At 37.9% G+C, this 20,698-nt stretch overlaps 1 protein-coding gene across 1 annotated transcript; it reads left to right on the top strand.

The window, feature by feature from the left end:
• The first annotated feature begins 10,935 nt into the window (after positions 1-10,935).
• si:dkey-76k16.5 (uncharacterized protein LOC566887 homolog) lies at positions 10,936-19,877 on the top strand. The gene is made up of 5 exons (XM_034017888.3): positions 10,936-11,155; positions 11,796-11,903; positions 16,671-16,770; positions 17,203-17,335; positions 18,796-19,877. The coding sequence occupies exons 1-5, from the start codon at positions 11,081-11,083 to the stop codon at positions 19,217-19,219; spliced, it is 840 nt and encodes a 279-aa protein (XP_033873779.1). The 5' UTR covers positions 10,936-11,080; the 3' UTR covers positions 19,220-19,877.
• Positions 19,878-20,698: the final 821 nt, after the last annotated feature.

Raw genomic sequence — 20,698 nt, 5'->3', positions numbered from 1 at the left:
TTGTGTCCTTTTTTTGTACCTTGAAGTGATACTAATATATGTAAGAAACATATTTTGGTCTAATAGTGTCTGATAGTTTCATTTTAGCACAAACCACTAGAAACTATTATTGGGTAAGCAGTAGATTATTTTTCCTTTTGAAACGATAAGAGTGGTTTGAGATTGCAAATGTATTATAAATGACTAGTCCATTAAATCACCCTGAACTGGTACTATGACTACTGCTGTTGAAAGAAGGGAGATATTAAACCGGTAAAGGAATTGCATTCATACCCTCATAAGATCATAAAGTTTACAAACGAGAGGAGGCCATTCGGCCCATCTTGCTCGTTTGGTTGTTAGTAGCTTATTGATCCCAGAATCTCAAGCAGCTTCTTGAAAGATACCAGGGTGTCCGCTTCAGCAACATTACTGGGGAGTTGGTTCCAGACCCTCAATTCTCTGTGTAAAAAAGTGCCTCCTATTTTATGTTCTGAATGCCCCTTTATCTAATCTCCCTCTGTTCATGCACAGAGGCAAGAGTCCATATACCAGGAATTGGTTTTGTAATATGTTTGTCTTTCACTGACTGTGCAGACAATATGTAAATAAAACCTTCACCTCCGATGACGTTAATATACAAATTGTGACCTTAACAGTTGTATACCAAGCAAAAATATTGCTGCCTACTATTTACTTTCTTTTTTTTCTTGTTAAAAATGTTTTTGAGAGTCTTATTTGGCAAGAAAGCATTTTTTTGGTAACTCTTCTAAAAATGTTTTTTTTTTTTTTTTTTTTTTACTCCAGTTTATAATTCATATTTTTTTATTCATGTAAATTAAAGGGGAAGATTTCCAATTCAATGGTCATTCTTTCAAGTAACACAAAAAGTGAGTGTCGCTAAGACCTGTGTTTTGCCCCTGAAATATTAATGAAAAATAAAGTTTGAATAATAAAAAATGGAATGAAAGATAAATAACCAATATAATTGTAACTGAGCTCTTTCAACTTGGTGTTTAAATCATTTTTATTGGGATGTTGTACTTTATTTGGCAATGTTTGGACGTTAACAATCCCTCACTGAGGCATACATAAACTGTATCATAAGGCCACATCAAAAACCTGGCAATGATCCCACGACTTATAAACAAAACTAAATATGAATTAATGGACTGACACAGGGTACGTGTAGACTGCCTTAGAATACAAATCAAATGCATGCATATATCCCTACTATGTTCTATCTGAAAATAATCATATTTAGTACTGTATTAGATGTTTGTCAAAAGCCCAAAATTGAGAGGGTCAGTGTGATCATTCAACAGACATAAAACTGACATAAGTAAGTCAATGTCATGAATAAACAGATAGCTACGGCTGGTTTCACATAACCCGATTACACCTAATATTAGACTACCTTACCTAAGATAACATTAGGTAGTCTAAGCTAGTCTTTTAAGTTATCCTAGCACTGGGAAACAAACCAGGACACAGTGCGATGCTGTTCAGCTGCTGAGAACAACAACCTTGTAACAATAATCACAGTCTGAAGATAACAGTATGTAGTTTTAATTTCAGAATGTAAATCAGGCAATTACACTGTGCAGCCTTGGCTAGAGAGAAACAATACAGTAGGAAGTATCATTCTAGTATAAGGAACTGGAAATAAGGAACCAACTGTGTGCCCAGTGTTCTAGCTAGAACTGAAATCTTACTAATCTCTACAAATACAACAGCGTGCAATTCAAATAGCGCTTCAGCAGAGGTGTTCATATAGGTTAGCATGTGGATAAGTTTCAATATTTTGGTTTCTGTTTTTGAAGTTTTGAATGGGCAAAGTTTATGACTCATTTATAATCCAGATGATTCATGACACACCTTGTTTTCAGGTGTCATGAAGCATCAATTTAATTACAAGGAATTATGTTTAATCTTATCATACAAATCCTGTAACTTCCAATACCTCCAGAAAGCTGTTTCACTGCATTCTTTGTAAAATAAATCAATAAGGCGTTTGATCAGTTCACGTGATGCATTTTTCTTTGATTTAGTCTTTACTGTGAATCTGACATCTCCCTCGCTCTCGCACAGACACACAGACACACATCATGGCTGTAATCAGAGCTGACATTATACTGAGGTCAACCTCATGTTTCAAGCTATAGCTGGCAGAATTTATATACATAGGCTATACAATACAATACCATTTTACGTTCCCATAGTGCCTGAGTGCTTTACAACAGAATGATAGATATAAAATCTGAGAAAAGCTATTGACTAAAAGACAGGTTTAAAAAAGATGTATTAAGCCTAGATTTAAAATGTTATTGTATCTGCTTCCCTAATATTCTCCACAGATGAGGGGCATGGTAACTGACAAGCCCTGGTCCTAATATAACATACATACACTGCAGTATATGTTACTGTCTACTTCTGACAGCTGCTTTAAAATACAGACTATAGCACTATATATAAATAAAACCTTCACCTCCAATGATGTTAATGTACAAATTGTGACCTTAACAGTTGTATACCAAGCAAAAATATTGCTGCCCAAAAATCACTATTTACTTTCTTTTTTTTTCTTGTTAAAAATGTTTTTGAGAGTCTTATTTGGCACGAAAGCATTTTTTTGGTAACTCTTCTAAAAATGTTTTTTTTTTTTTTTTTTTTACTCCATTTTATAATTCATATTTTTTTATTCATGTAAATTAAAGGGGAAGATTTCCAATTCAATGGTCATTCTTTCAAGTAACACAAAAAGTGAGTGTCGCTAAGACCTGTGTTTTGCCCCTGAAATATTAATGAAAAATAAAGTTTGAATAATAAAAAATGGAATGAAAGATAAATAACCAATATAATTGTAACTGAGCTCTTTCAACTTGGTGTTTTAAATCATTTTTATTGGGCTGTTGTACTTTATTTGGCAATGTTTGGACGTTAACAATCCCTCACTGAGGCATACATAAACTGTATCATAAGGCCACATCAAAAACCTGGCAATGATCCCACGACTTATAAACAAAACTAAATATGAATTAATGGACTGACACAGGGTATGTGTAGACTGCCTTAGAATACAAATCAAATGCATGCATATATCCCTACTATGTTCTATCTGAAAATAATCATATTTAGTACTGTATTAGATGTTTGTATTAGATGTTTGTCAAAAGCCCAAAATTGAGAGGGTCAGTTTGATCATTCAACAGACATAAAACTGACATAAGTAAGTCAATGTCATGAATAAACAGATAGCTACGGCTGGTTTCACATAACCCGATTACACCTAATATTAGACTACCTTACCTAAGATAACATTAGGTAGTCTAAGCTAGTCTTTTAAGTTATCCTAGCACTGGGAAACAAACCAGGACACAGTGCGATGCTGTTCAGCTGCTGAGAACAACAACCTTGTAACAATAATCACAGTCTGAAGATAACAGTATGTAGTTTTAATTTCAGAATGTAAATCAGGCAATTACACTGTGCAGCCTTGGCTAGAGAGAAACAATACAGTAGGAAGTATCATTCTAGTATAAGGAACTGGAAATAAGGAACCAACTGTGTGCCCAGTGTTCTAGCTAGAACTGAAATCTTACTAATCTCTACAAATACAACAGCGTGCAATTCAAATAGCGCTTCAGCAGAGGTGTTCATATAGGTTAGCATGTGGATAAGTTTCAATATTTTCGTTTCTGTTTTTGAAGTTTTGAATGGGCAAAGTTTATGACACATTTATAATCCAGATGATTCATGACACACCTTGTTTTCAGGTGTCATGAAGCATCAATTTAATTACAAGGAATTATGTTTAATCTTATCATACAAATCCTGTAACTTCCAATACCTCCAGAAAGCTGTTTCACTGCATTCTTTGTAACATACATCAATAAGGCGTTTGATCAGTTCACATGATGCATTTTTCTTTGATTTAGTCTTTACTGTGAATCTGACATCTCCCTCGCTCTCGCACAAACACAGACACACATCATGGCTGTAATCAGAGCTGACATTATACTGAGGTCAACCTCATGTTTCAAGCTATAGCTGGCAGAATTTATATACATAGGCTATACAATACAATACCATTTTAAGTTCCAATAGTGCCTGAGTGCTTTACAACAGAATGATAGATATAAAATCTGAGAAAAGCTATTGACTAAAAGACAGGTTTAAAAAAGATGTATTAAGCCTAGATTTAAAATGTTATTGTATCTGCTTCCCTAATATTCTGAGAAATAGAACTCCACAGATGAGGGGCATGGTAACTGACAAGCCCTGGTCCTAATATAACATACATACACTGCAGTGTATGTTACTGTCTACTTCTGACAGCTGCTTTAAAATACAGACTATAGCACTATATATAAATAAAACCTTCACCTCCAATGACGTTAATGTACAAATTGTGACCTTAATAGTTGTATACCAAGCAAAAATATTGCTGCCCAAAAATCACTATTTACTTTCTTTTTTTTTCTTGTTAAAAATGTTTTTGAGAGTCTTATTTGGCACGAAAGCATTTTTTTGGTAACTCTTCTAAAAATGTTTTTTTTTTTTTTTTTTTTTTACTCCATTTTATAATTCATATTTTTTTATTCATGTAAATTAAAGGGGAAGATTTCCAATTCAATGGTCATTCTTTCAAGTAACACAAAAAGTGAGTGTCGCTAAGACCTGTGTTTTGCCCCTGAAATATTAATGAAAAATAAAGTTTGAATAATAAAAAATGGAATGAAAGATAAATAACCAATATAATTGTAACTGAGCTCTTTCAACTTGGTGTTTTAAATCATTTTTATTGGGCTGTTGTACTTTATTTAGCAATGTTTGGACGTTAACAATCCCTCACTGAGGCATACATAAACTGTATCATAAGGGCCACATCAAAAACCTGGCAATGATCCCACGACTTATAAACAAAACTAAATATGAATTAATGGACTGACACAGGGTACGTGTAGACTGCCTTAGAATACAAATCAAATGCATGCATATATCCCTACTATGTTCTATCTGAAAATAATCATATTTAGTACTGTATTAGATGTTTGTATTAGATGTTTGTCAAAAGCCCAAAATTGAGAGGGTCAGTGTGATCATTCAACAGACATAAAACTGACATAAGTAAGTCAATGTCATGAATAAACAGATAGCTACGGCTGGTTTCACAGCATCCGATTACACCTAATATTAGACTACCTTACCTAAGATAACATTAGGTAGTCTAAGCTAGTCTTTTAAGTTATCCTAGCACTGGGAAACAAACCAGGACACAGTGCGATGCTGTTCAGCTGCTGAGAACAACAACCTTGTAACAATAATCACAGTTTGAAGATAACAGTATGTAGTTTTAATTTCAGAATGTAAATCAGGCAATTACACTGTGCAGCCTTGGCTAGAGAGAAACAATACAGTAGGAAGTATCATTCTAGTATAAGGAACTGGAAATAAGAAACCAACTGTGTGCCCAGTGTTCTAGCTAGAGGAACTGAAATCTTACTAATCTCTACAAATACAACAGCGTGCAATTCAAATAGCGCTTCAGCAGAGGTGTTCATATAGGTTAGCATGTGGATAAGTTTCAATATTTTGGTTTCTGTTTTTGAAGTTTTGAATGGGCAAAGTTTATGACTCATTTATAATCCAGATGATTCATGACACACCTTGTTTTCAGGTGTCATGAAGCATCAATTTAATTACAAGGAATTATGTTTAATCTTATCATACAAATCCTGTAACTTCCAATACCTCCAGAAAGCTGTTTCACTGCATTCTTTGTAACATACATCAATAAGGCGTTTGATCAGTTCACATGATGCATTTTTCTTTGATTTAGTCTTTACTGTGAATCTGACATCTCCCTCGCTCTCGCACAAACACACAGACACACATCATGGCTGTAATCAGAGCTGACATTATACTGAGGTCAACCTTATGTTTCAAGCTATAGCTGGCAGAATTTATATACATAGGCTATACAATACAATACCATTTTACGTTCCCATAGTGCCTGAGTGCTTTACAACAGAATGATAGATATAAAATCTGAGAAAAGCTATTGACTAAAAGACAGGTTTAAAAAAGATGTATTAAGCCTAGATTTAAAATGTTATTGTATCTGCTTCCCTAATATTCTGAGAAATAGAACTCCACAGATGAGGGGCATGGTAACTGACAAGCCCTGGTCCTAATATAACATACATACACTGCAGTGTATGTTACTGTCTACTTCTGACAGCTGCTTTAAAATACAGACTATAGCACTATATATAAATAAAACCTTCACCTCCAATGACGTTAATGTACAAATTGTGACCTTAACAGTTGTATACCAAGCAAAAATATTGCTGCCCAAAAATCACTATTTACTTTCTTTTTTTTTCTTGTTAAAAATGTTTTTGAGAGTCTTATTTGGCACGAAAGCATTTTTTTGGTAACTCTTCTAAATTTTTTTTTTTTTTTTTTTTTTTTACTCCAGTTTATAATTCATATTTTTTTTATTCATGTAAATTAAAGGGGAAGATTTCAAATTCAATGGTCATTCTTTCAAGTAACACAAAAAGTGAGTGTCGCTAAGACCTGTGTTTTGCCCCTGAAATATTAATGAAAAATAAAGTTTGAATAATAAAAAATGGAATGAAAGATAAATAACCAATATAATTGTAATTGAGCTCTTTCAACTTGGTGTTTTAAATCATTTTTATTGGGCTGTTGTACTTTATTTGGCAATGTTTGGACGTTAACAATCCCTCACTGAGGCATACATAAACTGTATCATAAGGGCCACATCAAAAACCTGGCAATGATCCCACGACTTATAAACAAAACTAAATATGAATTAATGGACTGACACAGGGTAAGTGTAGACTGCCTTAGAATACAAATCAAATGCATGCATGTATCCCTACTATGTTCTATCTGAAAATAATCATATTTAGTACTGTATTAGATGTTTGTCAAAAGCCCAAAATTGAGAGGGTCAGTGTGATCATTCAACAGACATAAAACTGACATAAGTAAGTCAATGTCATGAATAAACAGATAGCTACGGCTGGTTTCACATAACCCGATTACACCTAATATTAGACTACCTTACCTAAGATAACATTAGGTAGTCTAAGCTAGTCTTTTAAGTTATCCTAGCACTGGGAAACAAACCAGGACACAGTGCGATGCTGTTCAGCTGCTGAGAACAACAACCTTGTAACAATAATCACAGTCTGAAGATAACAGTATGTAGTTTTAATTTCAGAATGTAAATCAGGCAATTACACTGTGCAGCCTTGGCTAGAGAGAAACAATACAGTAGGAAGTATCATTCTAGTATAAGGAACTGGAAATAAGAAACCAACTGTGTGCCCAGTGTTCTAGCTAGAGGAACTGAAATCTTACTAATCTCTACAAATACAACAGCGTGCAATTCAAATAGCGCTTCAGCAGAGGTGTTCATATAGGTTAGCATGTGGATAAGTTTCAATATTTTCGTTTCTGTTTTTGAAGTTTTGAATGGGCAAAGTTTATGACACATTTATAATCCAGATGATTCATGACACACCTTGTTTTCAGGTGTCATGAAGCATCAATTTAATTACAAGGAATTATGTTTAATCTTATCATACAAATCCTGTAACTTCCAATACCTCCAGAAAGCTGTTTCACTGCATTCTTTGTAACATACATCAATAAGGCGTTTGATCAGTTCACATGATGCATTTTGCTTTGATTTAGTCTTTACTGTGAATCTGACATCTCCCTCGTTCTCACACAAACACACAGACACACATCATGGCTGTAATCAGAGCTGACATTATACTGAGGTCAACCTCATGTTTCAAGCTATAGCTGGCAGAATTTATATACATAGGCTATACAATACAATACCATTTTACGTTCCCATAGTGCCTGAGTGCTTTACAACAGAATGATAGATATAAAATCTGAGAAAAGCTATTGACTAAAAGACAGGTTTAAAAAAGATGTATTAAGCCTAGATTTAAAATGTTATTGTATCTGCTTCCCTAATATTCTGAGAAATAGAACTCCACAGATGAGGGGCATGGTAACTGACAAGCGCTGGTCCTAATATAACATACATACCCTGCAGTATATGTTACTGTCTACTTCTGACAGCTGCTTTAAAATACAGACTATAGCACACAATCTACACTACGTGTTACAAAACACAGCCTTCCAGTCTTAATATAGAGAAAAGCGCAGTGTTTATTATTAAGTACGTTTCAGCTTGATTTGCATCAAGTCTCCTCAAAGTATTGAAATGTTGCACTGCAAATCAACAGAGAGTCTTTATGTACTTTACCTGCATTTTTACATGAGCATCAGCATTTATGATGCAATAAAACAACCGAGGACACAACCTCATAGCTATGGCCATGCACAGAATGCAATGTTGTCAAAGAAACTGATAAGCAAACAAACCAAAATGTCAATATTTTCATTCTTTTTCAAGGCTATGTACCATTGCACAAACAATCACGTGAACTTGATTCACTAAGTAAATTAAAAAGAATATATATATATATATATATATATATATATATAGAATTGGTGGTTTTGTGAACAAAAAGTAAAGGTGCATAAGCGGAATGGCATCTCTTGATAAAATGGATACGTGGAGCGGTAGCTGTAAAAAATTTAAAGATCTCTTGATTTTTTCTTAAACATAATTAACACCGAGAATCAAATTTGAATATTTCAAGGGAGCACGCTTTACACACTGAAATTAGCAGATCAATTCATTGTATTATGTGTAACATCAGCGACACACCTGAATACAAGACCCTTTGAAACCAAAATGCCCAGGTCTCTGGAGATCATACCGTTCTTAAACAAAATGGTCCACAGGAATGAGGCATGCGTTGGTATCGAGCATGGGCTGATGTCACGTGGACGGCCGTTCAAAGGTGGTCTATGGGAATACGATCTGGGCTTCTTGTTGGCAAGTCCACAACCTCTATAGTCCCCTGCTCAAGATAACCCATGACAATCCTGGTAGTATGACAATGGGCAATATCTTGCATCAAAACAAACTCAGTGACAATTACACTGGTTACTGAGAGAATTCTATGTGAAATTGTGTAGTGAGATTGTAAATGTTTTAGTAGCCCCTGTAATAAAACCGGTGAGAGTACAGCTGTGTACTTAATACCTGAACGTGTGCTTGAATCAGATGACCGCGTAGTCTTCTTTGTTCAAGACTGAATAGATTCAATTCTTTTAGCCTGTCTGCATACGACATGCCTTTTAAACCCGGGATAATTCTGGTCGCTCTTCTTTGCACTCTTTCTAGAGCAGCAGTATCCTTTTTGTAACAAGGTGACCAGAACTGAACACAATATTCTAGATGAGGTCTTACTAATGCATTGTAAAGTTTTAACATTACTTCCCTTGATTTAAATTCAACACTTTTCACAATATATCCGAGCATCTCGTTGGCCTTTTTTTTATAGCTTCCCCACATTGTCTAGATGAAGACATTTCTGAGTCAACATAAACTCCTTGGTCTTTTTAATAGATTCCTTCTTCAATTTCAGTATCTCCCATATGATATTTATAATGCACATTTTATTGCCTGCGTGCAGTACCTTACACTTTTCTCTATTAAATGTCATTTGCCATGTGTCTGCCCAGTTCTGAATGCTGTCTAGATCATTTTGAATGACCTTTGCTGCTGCAATGTTTGCCACTCCTCCTATTTTTTAACGTTTGCTTACTATACCAGAATCTAAATCATTAATGTAGATTAGGAATAGCAGAGGACCTAATACTGATCCCTGTGGTACACCACTGGTTACCTCGCTCCATTTTGAGGTTTCTCCTCTAATCAGTACTTTCTGTTTTCTACATGTTAACCACTCCCTAATCCATGTGCATGCATTTCCTTGAATCCCTACTGTTCAGTTTGAGGATTAATCTTTTATGCAGGACTTTGTCAAAAGCTTTCTGGAAATCTAAATAAACCATGTCATATGCTTTGGAATTATCCATTGTCGATGTTGCATCCTCAAAATAATCAAGCAGGTTAGTTAGACACGATCTCCCTTTCCTAAAACCATGCTGACTGTCTCCCAGGATGCTGTTACCATATAGGTAATTTTCCATTTTGGATCTTATTATAGTTTCCATAAGTTTACATATAATATAAGGCTTATTGGTCTGTAGTTACCTTGTTCGGTTTTGTCTCCCTTTTTGTGGATCGGTATTACATTTGCAATTCTCCAGTCTGTCGGTACAGCCCCTGTGTCAAGAGACTATTGCATGATCTTGGTTAGCGGTTTGTAAATAACTTCTTTCATTTCTTTGAGTACTATTGGCAGGATCTCATCAGACCCAGGGGATTTGTTTATTTTAAGAGCTCCTAGTCCCTTTAACACTTCTGCCTCTGTTATGCTAAAGTTATTTAAAACTGGATAGGAACAGGTCGACATGTGGGACATGTTGTCCGTATCCTCCTTTGTAAAAACTTGTGAAAAGTAATCATTTAATATATTTGCTATTTTTTTTCTTCATCTATGATTTTGCCGTTTGTGTCTCTTAGACATGTAACCTCCTCTTTGAATGATCTCTTGCTGTTATAATATTGGAAAAATATTGGATAATTTAGCGTGATCCTGCAAATGATAGGTTCGTACCTCATCTGATCGATCAGATATGAGGCTCAGACAGTGCAACCACAAAACGGCGAATCTTTCTTACAAATACCGACTACATATAAACAGCGCTGTAAATTGCACGCCGCTGAATACTATCATCAGACGTGTTTCTAATGCCAGAATCGAGGCGGGCGACTGGTATTTGTGATGGCTTTAGCAATATTAAACCCAATTATGACACCTACTGGCCATAACGTATATCTCACTTTTTTCCCCACATAACTCAAATTTAAAATCTTTGACAGAGACTGGAAAATCTCATGACGTCACACAAAATGTCTCCGCCTGTTCGAAGAGCACAGGTCACGCGCGCCGTAGATCATACGTTCTGATTTTTATATGATATGATCCGAGTGAATTGCAAGTGTGCATTCTGCTACTAAAAACAACGACCCCAAACCACTTTTATCCAAAATAGGAAAGTAATGAGGGTATTAACTGCAGAGGAGCTGGTGTCAGCAGAAAAGGCTTTGAAAGGCTATTTCCCCAAATCTCTGAAGGTACAGAATACGCACTATGATATTGTTATGATAAGTTTGTATTTTTATTTTGGATCAGATTACAAAAATGAAGACGTTTATAGATATGAATAAACAATTTTCATAACTGTCAAACATTGAGTTTTCAAAATACGGGAGCTTTTGTGAACTGAAATCTCATACCTGTCAACTTTGGAAAGTTTTTGTATTTATACAAAATCGAGAGGGGGGTGCAGTGTGTGGCTAAGTACATAAGCTTGCCTGGCGCACTGAAGGCATGCCTGCCACAGGACTCCTCTGGGTCCTAAACTCTGTACGTATAGACGGGGATTGCAGTTATCACACACCGGCCATGGATTTTGTATACATTAAAAGTTTGCTGACATAAGGGGGTTTAACAGTAGAATACGGGAGAAAAGCTGCCCCGGGAGATGTCCGGGAGAAAGGTCCAATTATACGGGAGACTCCCTGTGAATACGGGAGAGTTGACAGGTCTGACTTTCTCATATGTGTTGTATGAGTACCCTGTGTTGAAATCGTGTGTGTGTGAAGCCAATGTTGACTACTGAGAGAGATCGCCATTCAGTGGAGCCTCAGTTTAATTCAGTTGTTCTTAATTGTATAACTGCTGGGGAAATTAACAACCTTTTTCTGACTTTAGGTGTATGGGCATATATTCAGCATTAACAGATGTAAATCACATACCACTGAAGTCCTTGTGGATTCCTGGCCGGACTTTAAAACCATTATTTGTAGATCATCCTTGAAGGTATGGACATTACTGTACTTAACAAATACCAATACATACCATTTTGATTACTTTTGTAAACATATTAAAAAGTTATCTGTTAAAGTTGAAATAGAGGATACTGAGTGATCGTTCATGGTATGCTGTTTTTATTCGCTGCAGGAGGATGTCCCAGTAAACCACAAACCCAGACAGAGGCGAGTGGTAAGGACATCCTCCCTAGGAGAATAAAAACCGTGAACCACAAACGATCCTTCAGTATTCTGTTTATACCAGTATGTGTTTAAGTATGTGTTTAAAATAAGTATCAGTAAAATGTGTACATGTTTTATATGAAATCAATGAAATCAATGCAGATCTTTACTTTCATTGTCAACAGACTGTGCTTCGACACAGATTCATTTCCAATCCTGTTTATGGCCTCAAGCAATCGTCTTTAGAACCTTGAGCTCAGTCTGTCAGTTTGCAGCCTCTGTTGTTGTTTTCTTCCATTCCCGGTGTTAATGAAGAGGCCACAGGCTGTTCGTATAAAGCCCCTTTCACACTGATGCTCCTACTCGGGTCCTGACCCGGGTTCTGGCTACCTGGGTCACAATCTCACCTAGTGTGGCATTGTGTACATTCTTCTGTTGCTCTAGGGTAGAGCATGCCAGTGTGCAATCACGTAGCTGAGCCGCATGACACCGACCCGGGTAGAGCATGCCAGTGTGAAATCACGTAGCTGAGCCGCATGACACCGACCCGGGTAGAGCATGCCAGTGTGAAATCACGTAGCTGACCCTCATGATACCGACCCGGGTAGAGCATGCCAGTGTGCAATCACGTAGCTGAGCCGCATGACACCGACCCGGGTAGAGCATGCCAGTGTGAAATCACGTAGCTGACCCTCATGACACCGACCCGGGTAGAGCATGCCAGTGTGCAATCACGTAGCTGACCCTCATGACACCGACCCGGGTAGAGCATTCCAGTGTGAAATCACGTAGCTGAGCCGCATGACACCGACCCGGGTAGAGCATGCCAGTGTGAAATCAGGTAGCTGACCCTCATGACACCGACCCGGGTAGAGCATTCCAGTGTGAAATCACGTAGCTGAGCCGCATGACACCGACCCGGGTAGAGCATGCCAGTGTGAAATCACGTAGCTGACCCTCATGACACCGACCCGGGTAGAGCATTCCAGTGTGAAATCACGTAGCTGAGCCGCATGACACCGACCCGGGTAGAGCATGCCAGTGTGAAATCAGGTAGCTGACCCTCATGACACCGACCCGGGTAGAGCATGCCAGTGTGAAATCACGTAGCTGAGCCGCATGACACCGGGCTGCGACCCGGGTAGAGCATGCCAGTGTGAAATCACGTAGCTGACCCTCATGATACCGACCCGGGTGGAGCATGCCAGTGTGAAATCACGTAGCTGAGCCGCATGACACCGACCCGGGTAGAGCATGCCAGTGTGAAATCACGTAGCTGAGCCGCATGACACCGACCCGGGTAGAGCATGCCAGTGTGAAATCACGTAGCTGAGCTGCATGACACCAGGCTGCGACCCGGGTAGAGCATGCCAGTGTGAAATCACGTAGCTGAGCCACATGACACCGACCCGGGTAGAGCATGCCAGTGTGAAATCACTTAGCTGAGCCGCATGACACCGACCCGGGTAGAGCATGCCAGTATGAATTCACGTAGCTGAGCCGCATGACACCGACCCGGGTAGAGCATGCCAGTGTGAAATCACGTAGCTGACCCTCATGACACCGACCCGCGACCCAGGTAGAGCATGCCAGTGTGAAATCACGTAGCTGAGCCGCATGACACCGACCCGCGACCCAGGTAGAGCATGCCAGTGTGAAATCACGTAGCTGAGCCGCATGACACCGACCCGCGACCCAGGTAGAGCATGCCAGTGTGAAATCACGTAGCTGAGCCGCATGACACCGACCCGTGACCCAGGAAGAGCAAACTTCAGGAAATGTAGATAAGGGTGTAGGCTACAATCGTATCAAAACCTGACAAAAATCTAAGGTTGCGTGATTTGATCTGGGTGAGGTCAAAGGTCACAGATTAACACAGCTTTCATTATTTTGTATTTGATATCAATTTTGATATAATGAATATTATATATATTATAATGAATATTATATATATATATATATATATAATATATATATATACAGACGTGCTCAAATTTGTTGGTACCCCTCCACAAAAAACGAAGAATGCACAATTTTCTCTGAAATAACTTGAAACTGACAAAAGTAATTGGCATCCACCATTGTTTATTCCATATTTAATAGAAATCAGACTTTGCTTTTGATTTTTTATTCAACATAATATTGTAAATAAGAAAACAAATGAAAATGGCATGGACAAAAATGATGGGACCGCTAACCTAATATTTTGTTGCACAACCTTTAGAGGCAATCACTGCAATCAAACGTATTCTGTAGCTCTCAATGAGACTTCTGCACCTGTTAACAGGTAGTTTGGCCCACTCTTCCTGAGCAAACTGCTCCAGCTGTCTCAGGTTTGATGGGTGCCTTCTCCAGACTGCAAGTTTCAGCTCTTTCCATAGATGTTCAATAGGATTCAGATCAGGACTCATAGAAGGCCACTTCAGAACAGTCCAATGTTTTGTTCTTATCCATTCTTGGGTGCTTTTAGCTGTGTGTTTTGGGTCATTATCCTGTTGGAGGACCCATGACCTGCGACTGAGACAGAGCTTTCTGACACTGGGCAGTACGTTTCGCTCCAGAATGCCTTGATAGTCTTGAGATTTCATTGTGCCCTGTACAGATTCAAGGCACCCTGTGCCAGGCGCAGCAAAGCAGCCCCAAAACATAACCGAGCCTCCTCCATGTTTCACTGTAGGTATGGTGTTCTTTTCTTTGAAAGCTTCATTTTTTCGTCTGTGAACATAGAGCTGATGTGACTTGCCGAAAAGCTCCAGTTTTGACTCATCTGTCCAAAGGACATTCTCCCAGAAGGATTGTGGCTTGTCAATATGCATTTTAGCAAATTCCGGTCTGGCTTTTTTATGTTTTTCTTTCAAAAGTGGAGTCCTCCTGGGTCTTCTTCCATGGAGCCCACTTTCGCTCAAAAAGCGACGGATGGTGCGATCAGAAACTGACGTACCTTCACCTTGGAGTTCAGCTTGTATCTCTTTGGCAGTTATCCTTGGTTCTTTTTCTACCATTCGCACTATCCTTCTGTTCACTCTGGGGTCGATTTTCCTCTTGCGGCCGCGCCCAGGGAGGTTGGCTATAGTTCCATGGACCTTAAACTTCTTAATAATATTTGCAACTGTTGTCACAGGAACATCAAGCTGCTTGGATATGGTCTTGTAGCCTTTACCTTTACCATGCTTGTCTATTATTTTCTTTCTGATCTCCTCAGACAACTCTCTCCTTTGCTTTCTCTGGTCCATGTTCAGTGTGGTGCACACAATGATACCAAACAGCACTCCATTTAAATAGGCTGAATGACTGATTACAAGATTGGAGACGTGTGATACTAATTAAAGAAACTAATTAATTGGATTATAGTGATATTTCAAACTAATTATTATCTTTTCTAAGGGGTACCAACAAATGTGTCCAGGCCATTTTAGAATATCTTTGTAGAATAAGCAATAATTCATCTCTTTTCACAGCTTCTTTGCTTTATTCTATGACATACCAAAGGCATGCAAGTATACATGATAAAATAGCTTTTAATTTCATCACTTTTCAGGAGGAATGAAGCATTATTTCAATGAGCTGTAAGGGTACCAACAAATTTGAGCACGTCTGTGTATATATATATATATATATATATATATATATATATATATATATATATATATATATATATATATATATATATATTCCTCTTTGAGAGCTTTAAAACAACACCAACACCAGTTTTCTGTCAATTATGGAAGAAGTTATGACCATGTAAAGGTAGGGTGAGTGTCCAAATCAGGTCAAGCTTCGATGACCTGTATCTCATGAATGGGAGGTCACTCATGCCTACAATTCACAGTATAAACATTTCTTCCAAAGACAATACTATGTGCAAAAGTTATGAAAAACAGAGGAGGTCAAGTGAAAAATTACCATTTTTTGATTGATTTCATGTGGAATGACCCCATATGGATGCTTTCATTTCAAAACATTAAAGTACATAGAGCACCAAATCTTACCTGATATGTAATACTTTGCTTCCCGTACTACATTTCCATTATTAAACATGCACACATTTTGGAAAAGCCTAATTGATTTTTTTTTATTGTTATTGCTTGTTTTGATAACATGGACATTGGAAAACACACAGGTCATTGGAGATTCAGCAGTTGGGTTCACTGGCTAAGTTTCACATAGATTTACTTTAGGTAGACAATTCAAGAAAGCGGACAACAACAGCAGTCAACTAGACATGCCTTTTAACTTTGATCTCTTCTGTGGTATTCTGCACAGTTAATTCATCTTTAAAAAGTTATGTTTTGAGTGTGTCTGCGTATAATCATGTGACTTCTTGAAGCGGAATGCAGGGATGTGCCACAAGTGCAGAAATGAAATATCTCCAAGGAGTGATCTCTACATTTTTTTTCATTAATCATTTTGAAAAAAACACTTAAAAAAAAAAAAATCAAATACACATTTACCATAACATGTGCCTCTTTTATAAGGAAGAGATGTGAGACCTATGTCAAATGACAGTAATTAACATGTACTTAAGAAGATGGGTCTGGTTTTAGTTTTCAGACACTCAAACAACGGCTCATATGTAGGCTTGTTTTTTTTTCAGGGTTACAGAGTTGATGCATTTACAAAAGATGAAGACAATTTAAGGACAATCCTGAAAGACACAGATGTACTCAACTGGAGTGGCTTTTTCCTGCTTGGAGGTACTGTAGTGCATTTTATTTAATTTAGGTCAAATTACACAAACACCAATACATATTTTCCTCTGATATCAAAAGGGAAACAGCTTTGTATTTGCCCAAAGATATTAAAGTTGCAGAGAAGAGTGCTACATGGAAATTGCCACCATTACTTTCTTTGTTTTTGGATCTCTTCTGCGTTATTCTGCACAGTTAAAAAAATAATAATTTTTACAGTTTTACACCATCACAACCTTCACCAAAAAAATCAATCACTGCATTTTGGCAGGCTTCTGTGAAATGGGGGGAGGCAAACATTGCAAATTGTAAAATAAGACTCAGCAGGCCTCGAAGTTTATTAGAATTTGGAATGTTTGCCCCCTAGTACACTACACTTAAAACAAATTATCGCTTGAATATTGTTTCATTTTATTTTTCATGTTTTTTTCTCTTAAGGGGTTGATTTTTGTCATCTGAACATGGTGAAGGAAGTTGCTGCTTATAGGAATGCTTCTATATATTTAGCAGCAAAGTGCTTTATGATGACGTTAGAAAACGCAGATCATCTTCCTAAACTCCCTGTAGACAGGTAAGATGTTGTTTATAAAAGATACCTTATTTATAGTGTAATAAAGCCTAATAAACCACAGTGATAATGAGTGTGGAAATATTACTTTACCATGCAGTATTTATGTTGTCGTATGGCCTCTATTCTCAAACCATCTGGAATCCATTCTATTCTTAGAAGACTTGTTCTGCTATTTAGGTTGAATTGCCATTTATTTCTTCTGATGGATTATCATAATGGTAACCAATGGAAATGTATTACATGCTTATATGTCCCTTTCCCTTGACAAAGGTGTGTTAAACATACCGAAACATTGGGAAGTCTGAGCAAAAACTATAGCTTGAACTATTGCCCTACATTCTTACACCACTGGACAATAGTCTCCATCTGTCATGTGACTGGCTCACATCACTCAGCCCCGCCCCTTTTCAAAGGAACACCATTTTCTCTTGTTGTGAGGAGTGCAGGACAGATGTGAAAACACTTCTGAATAGTGATTCTGTGACTTAACAGAAAATTCATTGCAAAACATACTACAAAAGAAAGATGCTCCAAACACTAAAATGGTGATTAAAACGTCACTGTTTTCTGACTTTCTGAAATTCAAACAAATTCAACTCAGCAAATAGGATGGCCGGGATATAGACTGGATTATGCAGCAGTCAGCAAGTGACACTGAGAGATGTATGCCAAAATAACTATGTGGTATGAATTTACTTATGCTGTATCAGCTATATTTAAACAAAATATATAAAGTCATATTTACTATCCAACCTTGCCTCGCTTATTTTCTTGACTGATTCATACATTAAATGTGTACTGCAGACTCAGCTCATAGTGGAATATTATTATTATTATTATTATTTATTTCTTAGCAGACGCCCTTACCCAGGGCGACTTACAATTGTTACAAGATAACACATTATACATTATTTCACATTATACAGATATCACATTATTTTTACATACAATTACCCATTTATACAGTTGGGTTTTTACTGGAGCAATCTAGGTAAAGTACCTTGCTCAAGGGTACAGCAGCAGTGTCCCCCACTGGGGATTGAACCCGCGACCCTCCGGTCAAGAGTCCAGAGCCCTGACCACTACGCCACACTGCTGCCCCTCGGGAAGACTATTGTTACCTCCAGGGTGTTACCTCCAGGGTGCAAGGCCCTCAGCCTGCGGCAACAATAGTCTTTCCTCGGGTCAAGAATTTTCCGTTATAGCCCTCCTTTCCAGCCCATATACAGGGTGATTAGAAAGTAATTTTACCACATCAATGATATGGCGTGTTGATGTGGTAAACCTACTTTCCAATCACCCTGTATATATTTATTTATTTCCATGGATTGTGATAATAAATATGCATATTTATTACATACAATATGTTGCCACAGAAGTTGTAGTTATTAGTGTCTGCATTTATTTATTTATTCCATTCATTTTTATGACCACAAATTAATCCGTTTTGTTTTGTTTAGGGTTTCCGGTTCCAGGATCACATCTCTCAATATGTCTCACGTTGATTTGGTGAACAAAGCATGGAAATTTGGAGGTGATGAAAGTGGTGCTAGAATTATCCAAACCCTAATATTGAATTTCCCGTCCTGCTGCATCGTGGATGAGTCTGGAAAGCCAGTCTCGTGGATACTGACTTATGAATACTGCGCCATGGGCATTCTGTACACTTCCCCCGAGCATCGCGGGAAGGGCTATGCCAAGACGCTGGTAACTGCAGCAGCAAAGAGCCTTCAGCAGCAAGGGTACCCCATCTACTGCTTCATCGAAGAGGACAACGAGCAATCCTACCGCCTGTTTAAAGACCTGGGTTTTAAGGAAGTTCCTGACTATAGAGCAGCATGGTTCCGACTGAATGATGATATACCAAACAAACTCATTTCTTAGAGTTTTAATGAACCAGTATTGATAGTGAATAATGTGGGCAAGCATCTACTTCAGTGTCTCAAGGATAATTCATTACACAATTACTATAGAACGTGGTGGTTTTATGTTAAGGTGTAGCGTGGTCTGTTCCTTGGTATATAAATATCAGTGATTACCTTGCACCGGTCTGCGAATAGAGGATGCACTATGATAGTTCATAGAGGAGCCTACTGTGGGTAAAACACAAATGAGGATAGCTGAATTTACGATGTTGTACAGGGGGGGTAGCTATAGCTAAGTTTGATATTCTAGTTATTAAGGAATTTAACAATCGGTATTCATTACAGTATATAAATCCTTTGTGATGTCGTCCTCTGAAAATAACATCAGATTTACATGCTGTCCCAAATAGTACACTATTAATTTCCCTTTGATTGAAGTTCTGACCTGAGGTAGATATATATATGAGCAAGCTTGCAATGGAGACTCTTCAGTTTGTTTAAACAATAATGATTTATTTGTACAACTTGACAAAACAAACAATAATAGTATTCCAGTAATTAGTGAAAGGAAGTTCTGTAGAATTACACACAAGAGATTCTCTCAAAATTGCATTAAAACTGTAAATTGCATGTAATTATAACAAGGACTCTTCCACATAAACAAACATTACTTAACAGCAACGTTTCATTCTTGAAATATCTGATTATGTATTTAAGGTATTTTTCTGTACTCTAGCATGTGACAAAGTAACTTCTAAGATTTCACACAGAACACATTCTCTAAAAATGAGTAGGCCAGGGACTCCCGAGTGGCGCATCCGGTAAAGGCGCTCCACGTGGAGTGCAGGATGCGCTCTATAGCCTGGGCGTCGCCGGTTCGAGTCCAGGCTATTCCACAGTCGACCATGGATGGGAGCTCCCAGGGGGCGGCGCACAATTGGCCGAGCGTTTTCATTCCAACTGAGCCCTCGATTACTTAACTAAACCCTTAATTAAACTAAGAATTTGCTTAATTAGACCTTTTAATTGTTTTCAGCTCCTAAAAAGTTGCACAGTTCAAGTTATAGCTAAGTTATGTTATAGCTAACTTGAAATCTGCAACTGTTTAAGAGCTGAAAACACGTAAAAAGGTCTAATTAAGCTAAATATTAGTTCAATTAAGGGTCTAGTTAAGTAATTGGAGTTGAAAACCAGAAGACACAAGGGGTCCCTGTGCCCAGGGTTGGGAAGCCCTGCTTAACTGCTTCTTTCTTAGCAACATCTACCGACTCTGTCCTTTTCTCACTACTTACTCCATTCAGGCCCTGCTCCAAGCTCTTGTACTCTCCAGATTGGACTCCTGTAACTCTCTCCTGGTCTCCCTGCTTCAGCTCTCCGCCCCCTTCACCTCATTCAAAATTCCACTGCTCGTCTTGTATTCTCCCAGCCTCGCTACTCTCACGCTAGCCCTCTGCTTCACACCCTCCACTGGCTACCTATCTCTGCTTGCATTCAGTTC

The sequence above is a fragment of the Acipenser ruthenus genome, chromosome 6 (assembly GCF_902713425.1).
Source record: "Acipenser ruthenus chromosome 6, fAciRut3.2 maternal haplotype, whole genome shotgun sequence".
NCBI classification, from domain to species: Eukaryota; Metazoa; Chordata; class Actinopteri; order Acipenseriformes; family Acipenseridae; genus Acipenser; species Acipenser ruthenus.
This window is presented reverse-complemented; position numbering and strand designations above follow the sequence as displayed.